Raw genomic sequence first — 15785 nt, 5'->3', positions numbered from 1 at the left:
ATCCATCCTGATGCCTTTTAAATGTTGGAAGTCTACCAGTATCCAGCACTTCCTATGGCAGCTCATTCCCTATATGTACCACCACTGTGTGAAAAGGTTGCCCCTTAGGGCAGCCTTTAAATCTTTCCCCTCTCACTTTAAACCTGTGTCCTCTAGTTTTGGACTCCGCTACCCTGGGGGGAAATGACCTTGTCTATTTATCTTATCCATGCTCCTCATGATTTTATAAACCTCTATAAGGTCACCCCTCAGCCTTCAATGCTCCAGGGAAAATAGCCCTAGCCTATTCAACCTCTTCCTATAGCTCAAGCCCGCCAACCCTGGCAACATCCTTGTAAATCTTTCCTGAACCCTTGGTGAACTTATTTGATTTCTTGATCATTGATAATTATGGTGAAATCAGAGAAAATTAGGACAATGGTTGAAATTATTGATATATTTACTCATGCATTAACTTGCTTAATCTGTTAAATTAATGTATTTGGTTACATTTAAAGGGGCAGAGTCCTGTTGGAAATCCAACATTAGATTCACAGACCAGTTGCGAGAAATTTGATTTTTTTTCCCCCTCCTACTTTTCTTTTATGATGCACTTCTTAAGCATATTCTGTTGTTGGCCACAACATTGTTTCTGTGCATTCAGTTAAAAACAGATCTTTTGTTTATTTATTTCCCAACTTTGTTATTTTACAGTGTGACAAATTGGACGACTTTGTACTTGAGTGCCTTCTCTCTCTGTTGGGCTGTCTCAGCAGCTTGTTCCTTTTATTGAAGGTTATTTGCTGAAAAATATCTTATTCTCTTCCTGCTTTCATGTCTTACTGTTTCTGTCATTTACTGTTTTTTGCTTTATGGACAATATATCCTCAGTGCACAGGACCAAGATTTTGAGCAGTCACCAATAAATCTTTCAGGGCATTGTTTATTTAACAAGCAGAGCCATCAATTGACCAGTAAAGATATTGTAGCCATACAGAGCTTCAGCACAGTGTCACCCATTTTCCATTGTAAATTCTTGCATGATTAGAAAAACGTATATATTAAAATATTTATTTTTATAATAAAATAACACGTGATATTTTCCAATTTTACATAAAGGGGCATACATATTAGTGGGTTTGGGCTTTTCCTAGTTTCTGGGAAAGATGATGATTTAAAAAAAAATAAGCATACACTGATCTATTGCATACCGCAATCAGAACATTTGTTGCACAGTAGTAGCTGTTCCTTTTGAGAAACGCAATGTTTAACGGGTGAATTTAGCCACATTAACAAATATTTAAATTCAAATGTGCTAAATCATAGAAATATGCCTTTTTGCCTCAAGAATGTGGTCATCTTTATATGGTTCCACATAAAGTAAGTTATAGAGTCATACAGCATGGAAACAGACCTTCATGCCAACCATGTTCCCAAACTAAACTAGTCCCACCTGCCTGCACTTGACCCATATCCCTCCAAACATGTTTTATTCATATACTTACCTAAGTATCTTTTAAACATTGTAACTGTACCTACATCTACCATTTCCTCAGGAAGTTCAATGCACATACGAACTACACTCTCTGTAAAAAATGAAAAATAATTGACCCACTTTTTAAAAAATCTTTCTCCTCTCACATTAAAAATATGCCCCCTTGTCTTGAAGTCCACCACCCTAGGGAAACAACACCTGCCTTATCTATCCATCTCATGACCTATTAACCTCTATAAGGTCTCCTCTCAACCTTCTCTGATCCAGTGAACAAAGTCCCAGCCTATCCTTAACCCATACCTTTCATTCTCAGCATCATCCTGGTAAATCTCTGCTAAAACCTCTCCAGCTTAATAATCTCTCCCCTATAACAAAGGGACCAGAACTGGACTCAGTACTCCAGAAGTGACCTCTGTACAACCTCAACATCATGCCCCAACTTCTATACTCAAATTTCTGGCTGTAACAGCTGCTCATTTTTGAAGTGTTTTAGCTGTTGGAGGTTACTTCCTTGAATTCCAGGAGCAGCAATTACTGTTTATATGCTGTTGCATTGTTTTGGAACTTTAGAGAGAAAAAAGGTCAGAACAACAGCACTTTTAAAAGGGAGAAGAACAGACAAAGGAAGCACATGGTGAGGACAGAGAGAGAGACAAAGAGAAAGAAAACCACATTGCCAACTGACAGAGTTAGCAGTTAGTGCCTTTTGCTGTTGAATTCATGTATCGCTGGACATCGGAGAGTGTCTGGGAAATTTTAAAAACAGTGAAATTCACAACTGATCTTGGAGGAACCTGTCTGGGCGAGGTCACAGCACAGAAGCAGATAAGTGGATTTTAAGAGCGGCCTTAAAATAAGTTTGCAGTAGTGAGTAGAGTGGGTTCTTTCTTGAATATATGTTTTATTGAGCTATGTCTCCTGATTAAACTTAAAATATAAGCCATAAGTATTAATTTAACCTGGAGCAGTATTTTGTAGAGAAGTAAGTCAGTGCTATTTTCTGGGTCTGTAGATTGAAAGAAACAAAAATGGCCCTTCGAGTGATATGCTGTTCTTGTAGGATGTGGGAGTTTAGGGAGAGTTTACAGGTTACTGAAGATTATATCTGCAATAAATGCCATTGATTGTGAATCCTATCAGATCGAATGGATCAGTTGGAGAGGCAGTTAGAGGCAATGAGGAATTTACAAGAGCTAGGGGATGTGATAGATGACAGTTATTGGAGGGGGGCGCGGGGGGGTCTCAGATACAGTCACATAGATGGGTTAATTCCAGGATAGGTATGAGAGGTAGGTCGGTAATGCAGGAGTCTTCTGTGGCTGTCCCCATTTCAAACAAGTATGATGTTTTGGAAAATGAAGGGGGTGATGAATTTGCAGGGGAATGTAGCACAAACAGACAAGTTTCTGGTATTGAGACTGGCTCCAGTGTAATGAGAGGTAAGTCTGGTTCCAAGCGATCGATTGTGTTAGGGGAATCTCTAGTCAGAGATACAGACAGACCTGTGGCCAGCAGCGAAAAATCAGAATGGTATGTTGCTTCCCTGGTGCCAGGATCAAGGATATCTCAGAATGTTCTCAAGGGGGAGAAGGGCCAGCACAAAGTCATTGTACACATTGGAACCAATGACATAGGAAAGGAAAAGGTTGAGATTCTGAAGAGAGATTACAGAGAGTTAGGTAGGAATTTAAAAAGGAGGTCCTCGAGAGTAGTAATATCTGGATTACTCCTGATGCTACAAGCTAGTGAGGGCAGGAATAGGATAGGGCATATGCATAGCTGAGGTGCTGGTGTACTGGAGAAGGATTCACATTTTTGGATCATTGGAAGTTGTTTTGGGGTAGAAGTGACCTGTACAAAAGGAGAGATTGCACCTAAATTGTAAGGGGACTAATGTACTGGCAGGGAGATTGCTAGAGCTGCTCAGGAGGATCTAAACTAGGAAGGTTGGAGGGGACCCAGGGAGATAGTGAGGAAAGATTTCAATCTGAGACTGGTACAGTTGAGAACAAAGGCAAGTCAAAACAGTCAGGGCAGGCAAGGACAAAACAGAGAACAAGGTAGCATTGATAAATTAAACTGCAATTATTTCAATGCAAGAGGCCTAACGGGGAAGGCAGATGAAATCAGGGCATGGTTAGGAACATGGGACTGGGATATCGTAGCAATTACAGAAATATGGCTCAGAGATGGACAGGACTGACAGCTTAATGTTCCAGGATACAAATGCTATTGGAAAGATAGAAAGGGAGGCAAGAGAGGAGGGAGAGTGGCATTTTTAATTAGGGATAACATTACAGGTGTACATAGGAGGATATTCCTGGAAATACATCCAGGGAATTATTTCGGTGGAACTGAGAAATAAGAAAGGGATGGTCACCTTACTGGGGTTGTATTATAGACCCCCTAATAGTCAGAGGGAAATTGAGAAACAAATTTGTAAGGAGATTTCAGTGATTGCTGGACCTCTTACTGAGATATTTGTATCATTGATAGTCACAAGTGAGGCGCCAGAAGACTGGAGGTTGGCTAACATGGTGCCATTGTTTAAGAAAGGTGGTAAGAACAAGCCAGGGAACCATAGACTGGTGAGCCTGAAGTCAGTGGTGGGCAAGTTGTTGGAGGGAATCCTGAGGGATAGGATGTACATGTATTTAGAAAGGCAAGGACCGATTAGGGATAGTCAGCATGGCTTTAAGGGTGGCAAATCATGTCTCACAAATTTGATTGAGTTTCTTGAAGAAGTAACAAAGAGGGTTGATGAGGGCAGAGTGGTCGATGTGATCTATGTAGACTTCAGTAAGGCGTTTGGCAAGGTTCCCCATGAGAGACTGGTGAGCAAGGTTAGATCTCATGGAATACAGGGTGAACTCTCCATTTGGATACAGAACTGGCTCAAAGGTAGAAGACAGAGGGTGGTGGTGGTGGGTTATTTTTCAGACTGGAGGCCTGTGACCAGTGGTGTGCAACATGGATTGGAGCTGGGTCCTCTACTTTTTGTCAGTTATATAAATGATTTGGATGAGAGCATTAGAGGTATAGTTAGTATGTTTGCTTATGACACCAAAATTAGAGGTGTCGTGGACAGTGAAGGAGGTTACCTTAGATTTTGATCTTGATCAGATGGGCCAATGGGCTGAGAAGTGGTAGATGGAGTTTAATTCAGATGAATGCGAGGTTCTGCATTTTGGGAAAGCAAATCTTAGCAGGACTTATACACTTAATGGTAAGGTCCTCGGGGGTGTTGCTGAACAAAGAGACCTTGAAGTGCAGGTTCATAGCTCCTTGAAAGTGGAGTCGCAGGTAGATAGGATAGTGAAGAAGGTGTTTGGTATGCTTTCCTTTATTGGTCAGAGTATTGAGTACACGAGTTGGGAGATCATGTTGCGACGGTACAGGACGTTAGTTAGGCCACTTTTGGAATATTGTATGCAGTTCTGGTCTCCTTCCTATAGGAATGATGTTGTAAACTTGAAAGGGTTCAGAAAAGATTTACAAGGATGTTGCCAGGGTTGGAGGATTTGAGCTATAGGGAGAGGTTGAATAGACTAGGGCTGTTTTCCCTGGAGTATCGGAGGCTGAGAGGTGACCTTATAGAGGTTTACAAAATCATGAGGGGCATGGCTAGGATAAATACACAAAGCCCTTTCCCTGGGGTGGGGGAGTCCAGAACTAGAGGGCATAGGTTTAGGGTGAGAGGGGAGAGATTTAAAAGAGACCCAAGGAGCAACTTTTTCATGCAGTGGGTGCTATGAGTATGGAATGAGCTGCCAGAGGAAGTGGTGGAGGCTGGTACAATTGCAATATTTAAAAGGCATCTGGGTGAGTATATGAATAGGAAGGGTTTGGAGGGATATGGGCCAGATGCTGGCAGGTGGGACTAGATTGGGTTGGGATATTTGGTTAGCATGGATGGGTTGGATGGAAGTGTCTTTTTTCCATGATATATATCTCTATTACTCTATGACTCTACCTGGCTTTAGTAATGTCTACTGCTCTGCCCTCACTACTACTCTTGGTTACTTCCTCAAAAAACTCAATCAAGACTATTTATCTTGCACAAAACCATGTTGACTGTCCCTAATCATTTCTTGTCTCTCCAAATGCATAAAAATCCTATCTTTCAGATTTATTTCTGACGACTTAACCATTACCGAAGTCAGATGCTTGGGTCTATGGTTCCTAGGCTTCTCCTTACAGCCATTTGTGAAACAAGACACAACATTAGCCACTTTCCAGTCATTCAGCACCTCACTTGTGTTTATGGATGGTACGAATATTTCAACTTCCTCCCCATCTTCCCTCAAAACCGGGGTAACAGTAGATCAGGTCCTGGAGATTTATCCACCTTTATATTTTCTCAGACCTCCAGCACCTTCTCTTCTGTAATATGGACTGTTTTCAAAATGCTAATATTAATTTTACTGAGTTGTCTAGCTTTTCTTTCTCCACTGTAAAAACTGATGTGAAATATTCATTTAATATCTTTCCCATTCTCCTGATGTTTAACATAAAGATGACCTCTATGATCTTTAGGGGGCCCTACCCTCTCTCTCTGGCTGCCGTTTGCTCTTAATGTACTTGTAGAATCTATTTAATCCTTAACCTTATTTACCTTTGCCTTCCTGATCTCCTTTTAAAGAGTGCCCTGCATTCTTTGTACTATTCAAGAGATTTATTTGAACCCAGTTGTTAATATCTAGTATGATTCTTCCTTATTCTTGACTAGAACCTCCAATATTTTTATTCATCGATGTTCTCTAATCCTACACAGCCTTACCTTTCACTCTAATAAGAACTTAATGACTCTGAGCTCTCGTTACCACACGTTTGAAAGCCTCATTCTTACCGGACATCCCTTTATCTGTGTACAGCGTACTTCAATTAATTTTTGTAAGTTCTTGTCTCATACCATTAATATTTGCCCTACTTGAATTAAAAGCTTTAATTTTTATGGAAGCTGTATCCTTTTTCATAATTATTTGAAACAAATAGAATTCTGATCATTGCACCCAAAGTGATCCTTAGTCACTTGCTCTGTTTTATTACCCAAGAGAAGATCAAGCGTTGCTCCTTCTCTTGCAGGAACGTTTACATATTAATAAAGAAAATGTTCTTGAATGCCTTAACAAATTGCTCACCATCCAAGCTTTTAACACTATAGTAGTCCTGATGCTGCCTGACCTGCTGCGCTTTTCCAGCAACACATTTTTAAGCTGTGATCCCCAGCATCTGCAGTCCTCACTTTCTCCTAGTCCCAATCCATGTTTGGAAAAGTAAAATCACCTACTATTATAACTTTATTATTGTTATATATATCTGAAATATCTCTACATATTTATTTCTCAACTTCCCTCTGACTTGGTGGTGGTGGGAGGGGGAACGGTCTTTAGTACAATCCCATCAAGGTGATCATTCCATTTTTATTTCAAATTTCAACCCACATATTTCCACTGGATGATTTTTCAAAAAAACTTCTTTAGTTACAGCAGTAAAACACCACTCCTCCTCTTTTGCCTCCCTTTCTGTCCTTCCTATAGCATCAGAAACCTGGAACATTGAGTTGCCAGGCCTGTCTAACCCTCAGCCAAGTTTTTGCAATAGTTATGACATCCCACTCCCATGTTCCCAAACATGCCCTGAGTTCATCAGCCTTGCCTATATGATCCCTGCATTGAAATAAATGCAGTTTAATTCTTCAGTTACCTCATTCTCTGACTTGCTCTTATCTACCTTTTCTAATTAACTTAATCTTTTCAGGTTCAAAAACCATTCTCATTTCTCTTTCGATTTACTCTGCTACTTAGGATCCCTCGACCCTGTCTCTGTAATAGTTTACAGTATCCCATAATAGAATTAGCAAATATCCCCACTAGGATATTGATCCCTTTTCAGTACAGGTGAAACCCATCCTTTGGGGACCCTGATTTCTGTCCCAGAAGAGATCCCAATGATCCAAGAAACTGAATCCCTGAATGTTACACGACCTCTTCACCCACTGATTTATCTCCTTTATTCTTTCCCTCGTTTGAATTTGGAACCAGGAGTAAACCAGATATTACTACTTTTGAAGTTATTTTTTCTTAGTCTTATGTTCACTCTGTAAAGCCTTAATCTTTGATATAACTATGTCATTCCTACCAATGTGTACAATAATTTCTGGTTTCTTATCCTCCATTTTAACAATATGCTTTAATTGTTTTGGGATGTCCTTAATCCTGGTACCAGGAAAGCAACAGAGTATCCTAGATTTGTGCTCACTGCTGCCAAATCTCCTGTCTGTGCCCTTGAAAGAAGAGTCCTCTATAACCATTATTCTTTTAGGTATTGTCAAACCCTGCCTAACATAAGATTCATTCTTAGTACCCAAGATCTGACTGTCTCTTCCATTTTCCTCTGAGAAGCAATCCTTTTCCACAATACCCAAACCTGAATTTCAGAGAGGAATAACCACAGGAGACTTCGGAACTACCTTCTTACCTTTCCTGACCGTCGTTCAGCTATCTGACTGATCCTGCTGTGTAATCACTTCCTGAAATCTACGAGCCATATAACTCTTTGTCTCTTGTATCCCCTCAAAGTCATTAATCTTAAAAAAGGAGCAGCTTACATGAGCATCTTATATATAAAATACACTACCCCGCTTTACCCAAAGAGTTAACATTAAGCATGCAAAAAATAAGGAATAAGAAATATAAATCCAAAATAAAATCAACTACTTAGCTGAACAAGTAGACCAGCATACAGCTCTCAGTCTCTGACTAAAAAATAATCTCACTCCAGAGTCATCCATGTGTATGCCTCTCCAAAAGCTCAGTAAATGCAACTCCATTTCTTAAGAAAAAGCTCATGCCATGTTTTTTTTAAAAAGTGTATAATTTTATAGAAAAGAAAACCTGAGTTAGGTGCTATCTCACTTCAGTTCCTAGTTGCATAGTTAAATAACACAAAATTATCCAAATGTCAATTTTAAATTGGTAAATGGCTTTTTAATCCACTGATACCTGGCAATTAAATTAAAAATACACAACAGTTAGAAACAAACTAATGCAAAACAGATCAGTGAATTCTAAAAATGGTTGTACCAGTCAGGATCATAATTGTCTCCCACGTTGATTTTGTGCTTTTAATGTAATTATGTGGTTAGGTCTTTAAATATGTGGATAGGGTGTACTACAAACTTTCTCTGATCCTGATCGTGATGATGCTGCATCAGTCACTTGTAATTGAAGTGAAGACTGTAAGTACTATTGAACAATCTCCAGTACCTCTTGAATGCAATAGCTATCCTCTATGCTATTTCCTCTTTAGAGTTGCAGTGCCTGTGGTATTTTAACAAAATGACAGTAAGCAGTAAAACACAATCCATATTTTGCAATTTCAGTAGTCATCAGTTGTCCATCATTGCATACCATGTGCTGTGTTTAGTCATACTTCATTGTTGGCTGCTATTTTTCAGTGCCAGATTTACTAATGCTTTCCATCTTTATTTTACCATTTAATAACCCCATTAATCTCAGATCATTTTGTTTTTTTCTTGCTGATCTGCTTGTATTGAATTATTTACACATTGGCTTCAATTTTTCCTTCTATGACAGCAAAGTTTATTCAAGTACAGTGCAATCCAAAATGGCAATATTGCTAGCAAATAATGGAATAAAGACTGCCGTATTTATTGAGACAATTCTGAAAATAATCCCAGGGCTCTTTCCCATTCACCCTTCCCAGCGCAGCCAGTACTTTGTTTCATGAGTTAGGGAAAGCTGTTGCTCCTGGATTCCTGCCTGTAAAATATTACGAAGATTTTCAAAGGAATATGTGAGAGTGGATGAGGTGATTTATCAACTTTTCTCCCTCCATCATCCTCCCATTTAACTCTAATAATGTGACAGGCTTGGAGAATCTGGGATGGGTTCAAGAAGTGATGAGAGGAGCATTCAGTTGTTAGTAGAAGAGTTCTTCATGACATACCGTCACTGCTTTAAAAGTTGAATCAAGGGGAAAATTGGAGATAGAATTCCTTCATAAAGTAAGATGATATTTCAGCTTGTTTTCTTTTGATTTCAGGTTGTTTGTTTTTATTCATGAGCTTATGAGATAAAAAAAAGAGCAAATCGTAATTTTTAAATATTCTCCTCTTCTGTAGTGTTAACTTCCTATTGGCAAAAGCCATTGAATAAAAGTGGAAGAAGATTGAGGTTTTGTCCTGTTGCCAACTGCCCTGGACTCTTCTCCCCCCCCACCCAGGTGTTTTCCCACTTGTAGAATGTGCATTAATATTTGAACATAGTCAATTAAAATCTTGCTAATTTTGTAAAATTTTAGCTGAACAGCAACTAGGCAAGTGCCTTGGAACAAGATGTCAAAGGGAAAATTGGGGCCAACATAGTTTTTCAATGGAGACTTGCGTTGTATTGTTTGCTATGACAATGTGAAGTATGGAGTAGTTTCATGCTGAATAAAGTGTTTATCCATTAGAAGATGGTCATTGAACATTCTCCCATCACTTGCTGTTGGCACACGGCTTTAGAACATTTTAGAACATTTCTGCAAAAAGCTGGGTAAACTGCACCAGAAAAATTAATTGTATTCTTCATTTAGTCTTTGAAAATTTTTGAACCAGAACAGAAACCTACTGCATTCAAAGATTGCAGTAGGTCAAGATTAAAAGCGATAATGTATTACCGCCCCATAATCTAACCATAAAATAGCAACTGATAATACACCACTTTCCCAGACTCTAAATTGGTATTATAGTTTAGAAATAAATTATATTTTCAACTACTACAAATGTTTGCAACTTTCATATTGTGGATTGTTTTCCATGATTAGATATTAATCATCTAAGGCAAATTTCTGTTAAAACTAAGATAAATATGTATAATATTAGAATTTTTCATCTTGAACCAGTTTCCTGGAATTCTGTCCTTTTACATGATTTCTTTTCACCTATAGTTAACTAGGATCTTTTCAGATTTGGGAAGTATGTGATATTGGTAGGCCCTGTAATTTTGAGGTTTGTGTTTTCATGAATTTGAGTGAAAGGAACGACCTGAAGATATTCATGAACTTTAGCTGTTTGACCAACAATCTCATCTTTAAAACTGCAAAACCTGGATAATTCTAAGATTTCTGATTGCAAATATCTGATTGTCCTTTGAACTGAAAAGTACAGTTCAAAATACAAAACAAAATTCAGAAGAATAACATAAAGACTATAAGTGATCAACATTTACAACTTTTAGTATGTTTCATTAGCAAATTATGCTCACTGGAGCTTCAGTCATCTTATGTGAAAATGCACACTGTTTGCCAGGAGAGAGATACAGAAATGACACATCCATCCTTGGCGAGGTTTTATTTTGATGGTTTGATGTCTCAAAAAAGGATGGAGATAATTTATTTCCAAATTAAGGTCGTGTTAACAATGCTGAAGCAAGGATTAATCAATGGCTTGAACTTGCTCCATTACGGTTGCATTCAGTGTTTAGATTTAGATTATTTAGATTAGGTTACATTACAGTGTGGAAACAGGCCCTTCGGCCCAACAAGTTCACACCGACCCGCCGAAGCGTAACCCACCCATACCCCTACATTTACCCCTTACCTAACACTACGGGCAATTTAGCATGGCCAATTCACCTGACCTGCACATCTTTGGACTGTGGGAGGAAACCAGAGCACCCGGAGGAAACCCACGCAGACACGGGGAGAATGTGCAAACTCCACACACACAGTCGCCTGAGGCTGGTCTCTGGCGCTGTGAGGCAGCAGTGCTAACCACTGTGCCACCGTGCCGCCATTGTGTACAGTGTATTAAATACTATCAAACACATCCACACATTTGGAGAGCAGTGTGTTGAAACTATCTTTTTTTGAATAGCTGATAGGTACTTGAATATTTTGTTTTCAACATGCAGAATTGGAACTTGCATGTATGTTGCATTCCATATCTGTAATCAAGCTCGAGCCTAGAGCCACACAATCTCAATATGCTGATTGAGTTTTCACAAATATATTAAAACTGAACATTGGTACAGGCTTCACTTGCGATAAATTTATAATATATCTTAATAGTTAATGTCAATTTCTGACAAAGTTTAATTAAGCTTATTTGGATGGTTGTAGTTTGTTGAGATAAAACTGTGATTCAACATAAAGAGCTTCTGTAAGGCATTATATATAAAAACTTCAAATTACATTCACTTTGTCAAGTTTAATTTTAACTAAATTTGAACATGATGGGAAGTTGGGATAGGTTGATCAGCATCCACAGGCATTGTCAGCATAGCTTCCTTGAAAATGTTCAGCTAATTTATTTTTTATTGGTCATTGCTGACAAATCTGGCATTTATTACCAATCTCTAGTTATCACGAAATGGAAACTTAAATATCAACCACAGTAGTTTAGGGCTTGAATCATGTGTAGGCCTTTCTAAAGTATACCAATGTGCAAGTTAAGTTTTAATGACAATCCCAATAATTTCATGGCCATTTTAACTGGCTTACAGATTTTAAAGTGAGCTCAACTTCATTGCATATTTTTGATCATGAAGTGAAATCTGTTGGATTGTTGATCAGGCTTCACACCGCTAGTCCAATGACATGACTACTTATCCTTATTCTAATTCTTACCTTCATATGTCCTAATCCACTGTCAATGGAAGTGAATGTTGACTAGAAAATACTAAATCTAAAAGTACTCTTCCTTCCTCATCATATACTTGAGATCTGTTTCATTTTCTGTGCAGTTTAATTAAATTGTTTCCTTTATTAATAATACATTGCACCTTTCCAAATAGAAAATTCATTAACTACATTTGTACAGATAATGAAGTAAATTGAAATGTTTCTATTATTTTTAAAATTGAGTCTGTGTACAGCAAGTGGTGGCTGCAGTGGGTGCAGGGTCTTAACTTATGCACATTCAGCATTTCCATCTCAGTAGTGGTTGTAAGATGCATGTGCCATTTGCACTCTTAGGACTAATTTATGTTAATAATAGTTTCAAAACTTAAGCATCTTCAGCGTTAGCTAAGTTGCTCTGCATCATCCAACAGGAGCTGCGGGAAAGCTACAGCAAACAGCAGTTTGCCCTGGAGCAGCTCTATCGAATCAAGGATGATAAAATTCGAGCAATTGAAAGAAAGAAAGCTGAAGATCAAGCAAAGAAAAAAAAGGAAGAGGAGGAAGCAATAAGGTGATTTTGTGCATTATTTTATTGCTTAATAATTGAACTTTTTTCCATGACTGTAGCTGAAAATTCTACAGTGTATTTGCATCCACTGAATTGTGTATGTCTTTCTTTTTAAAGTTAGGAGACCTAAAATGATCTAGAATAAGACGGAGTGAAATAAATTTAAATAGAATTGCTGTAAATTATTGCAAGATGTTTTGACTCATGCTGGAGTTTTCCTGAATGTGGCTGCTTATGGTTATATACCACCCTAGGCGACTTGTCTGTCCAGTTAAGACATTAATTACAATTGATGCTACCTCATGATTGACTTATCAGAAACTGAGCTTGATGAAGTCCAATATGAATTTACTCCATCTCTTCCCAGAAGAAATGTCTGTATTTCATTCTAATTCTGCTGAGTTTCCAAACTGAAAGTTGCTATTGGTCCAGAAAGAAATTTCATAGTTCATGAGAAGTGTCATATTATTGAGACTCTGTGTTAGTTTGTATTTATCGTGTGGTATACTTAAAGACTTCAAATTTGCCACTTACAGTGCACAATGATGGGACAATGCAGGCCACAATATAGTTTTTGACTGACCATCATCTGAAGCAACTTTGTAATTTTAAGTTGTACTACGTTTGTGTTTATCTTTTGTTTAGAAAAGCAAAGCAAGAAAAAGAGAATCTCTGGAAATCAAGAATCAAAAGAGAAGAGGAGATAAGACAGCAGAAGTTGGAAGAAGAGCGACTTCAAGACAAGATCCGTGAGGAGGAAAATCAGAAAACTGAGGCATTTGCTGCTCGGCAAAAGGAAATAGAAGCAGAAAGTAAAAGGCTCTCTGAGGAGAAGCATCGTCGTGAAGAGGAGGAGAAAAAGAGACTTACACAGCTTCAAAGAGAAGCTGAAGAAGAAGAGAAGAGGAAAGCTCAGACTCTTAGAAAAGCAGAGGAAAAATGCCAACAAGAAGAAGAAAGGAGAAGACAGGAAACAATAAAGCAAGGTGAAGCTGAGAAGCGTCACTCAAAGACTGATGTACAAGAAAAGTTGAAGGATGTTCTGAAATACCCTGACAAACCAACATATGGATTAAGGAAAGAAGGTACATATATGGGTTTTCACCAGAACAGTCTGATTTACTATCTTCTGAGTCTGAAGCTTATGAGTTCAGGTTCCATTCCAGAGACAGGAATATTTAGTTCATCCCTCCTGACCAGATTTATAAGATCTGAAGACTATTAAGAGGGAAGCAGGTCAGTTTCAGTGTCCTGGCCAATCTATAATCTCAATTGGTATCACTTAGAAAGGAATACAGATTATTTCATTGTTGCTGTTCATAGAGCCTTGCTGAATGCATACAGTTATGTTTCCTACATCACCATTTTGACCACACTTAGCCAATGAAACAAGTCTTTCTTGTGTGAAATATTTTGTATGTCCTGAAGGCATGAAAGTTGCTATTCAGGTGCAAGCTCTTAATTTCTAACTATTTGTCAAACACCCCTTTTGCATCAACAAATGCCAAATTGTGCTCTTAATTAGCTAGAAAGAACGGAATGTGGAAGTGTTTGAGATGCCTGCTGTACACTATTCCTGATCTACACTAATGAAATCTTAACAGTTTGCGTCCTGTTGATCTATCCAGCTTTCAGTGTATATGTTACATTTCACATGTTATATGCATTTTTGTAACAAGCCAATTTTTTAAGATACCTTATCACATATCTTCTAAAGTATTGTGTACACATTCTTTACTTGGGTCAAGTCTTCAGAAAGTTGCATTTTGTCAAAGGCAACTTGTGTTTCACAAGTCAATTCTCACTTTCTTTCTAAATTTTTCACTCATTTTTATCTTACATCATGGATTCCATAAATTTGCACAAATCTAATTTTAGGCTATTTTTGTTCACTTGATTTATCCCTCTATTCCGTAACTAAATTAGTACGGTATTCCTCAACATTTCTGCAATCATTTTATTATTTAAGGAGGCTTTGCTGTTTTCTGTATAATTTTCTCTACATGTCAAGAGGACATGTAATCAGAAATATTTATCCATTTGGGTTTTTTTTGAGGTTTTGTTCTGATAATTTTATGGAAAGACACATTTGTTTACTTTCACTGTTCTAATTTTAGTTTAACTGAAGGTTTTTCTTGAGTAATTTTCATTGGACTAACAGAATGAACAAGCAAGATTTGCTATAAAAACAGAAAAACTCAGGTTTGGTAGCATTTCCTTAAAGAGAAACAGCTCAAAAATAAATGTGACAAGAAAGGTCATCAACCTGAAAGTTCTGTTTAATTTCCACTGATACTGCCAGTCAAGCTGAATTCTTTCAGAATCTTATGTTTTTATTTTAGGTGCCCAGTAGCTACAGTATTTTGCTATTGTACGTAAGCTGGCATTCTGTTGGTGATGAGCATGTATAACTTGGTGGCTACTACAAGCTAATCTGTTGCCTTGCGTCTTTTCTGTTATAGTTATGGAACTACGACCTTTTTTGAGCTCAATATTCTGATCTCTCAGAGCGACGACAACTTCAGTTCGTGTTTTTATGGACATTTCAATCATACAAAAATGCTTTTGCATTAAATTTAGTAATTTTCCTGTAAATCATGTGATTTATTTATATAAATACATTACATTAAATGTCTCACTCCACTAAGGGTTTACTAGAATAGACTATTTAAACATGTAAGCAAAAACATTGAATAAATCAAATATTTTACTTAAATTATTGTGGCTCAGTGGTTAGCACTGCTGTCTCATGGTGCCAGGGGCCTGGGTTCAAATCCAGCCTCGGAGGACTGTCTGTGTGGAATTTGCACATTCTCCCCGTGTCTGCGTAGGTTTTGACTGGGTGTTCTGATTTCCTCCCATGGTCCAAGGATGTGCAGGTTAGGTGAACTGGCCATGCTAAATTGCCTGTAGTATTCAGGGATGTATAGTTTAGGTGCATTAGTCAGGGGTAAATGTATAGTAGTAGGGTAGGGGGATGGATCTGGGTGGGTTACTCTTTGGAGGGTCGATGTGGACTTGTTGGGCCAAATGGCCTGTTTCCACACTGTTGGAACTCTGAATCTGTTAGTAAACATTATTGACCATGCATAATCATCATTTTCAGATGTCCTT

At 38.1% G+C, this 15785-nt stretch overlaps 1 protein-coding gene across 7 annotated transcripts in view; it reads left to right on the top strand.

The window, feature by feature from the left end:
• LOC122543943 (intersectin-2-like) overlaps nucleotides 1-15785 on the top strand; it is a 198362-nt gene that overhangs the window by 107963 nt on the left and 74614 nt on the right. For 5 of the 7 annotated variants that reach the window (XM_087980028.1, XM_087980013.1, XM_087980002.1 and 2 more), the window contains 3 exons: nucleotides 694-774; nucleotides 12535-12674; nucleotides 13317-13756. In XM_087980028.1, the coding sequence (XP_087836154.1) occupies nucleotides 694-774; nucleotides 12535-12674; nucleotides 13317-13756 (661 nt within the window). The remainder of the gene's footprint in view (nucleotides 1-693; nucleotides 775-12534; nucleotides 12675-13316; nucleotides 13757-15785) is intronic. The other 2 variants (XM_087980024.1, XM_087980021.1) reach the window with 1 other exon arrangement.

The sequence above is a fragment of the Chiloscyllium plagiosum genome, unplaced genomic scaffold (assembly GCF_037043375.1).
Source record: "Chiloscyllium plagiosum isolate Xiang-an unplaced genomic scaffold, Cpla_swu_hap1 HiC_scaffold_3, whole genome shotgun sequence".
NCBI lineage: Eukaryota > Metazoa > Chordata > Chondrichthyes > Orectolobiformes > Hemiscylliidae > Chiloscyllium > Chiloscyllium plagiosum.
This window is presented reverse-complemented; position numbering and strand designations above follow the sequence as displayed.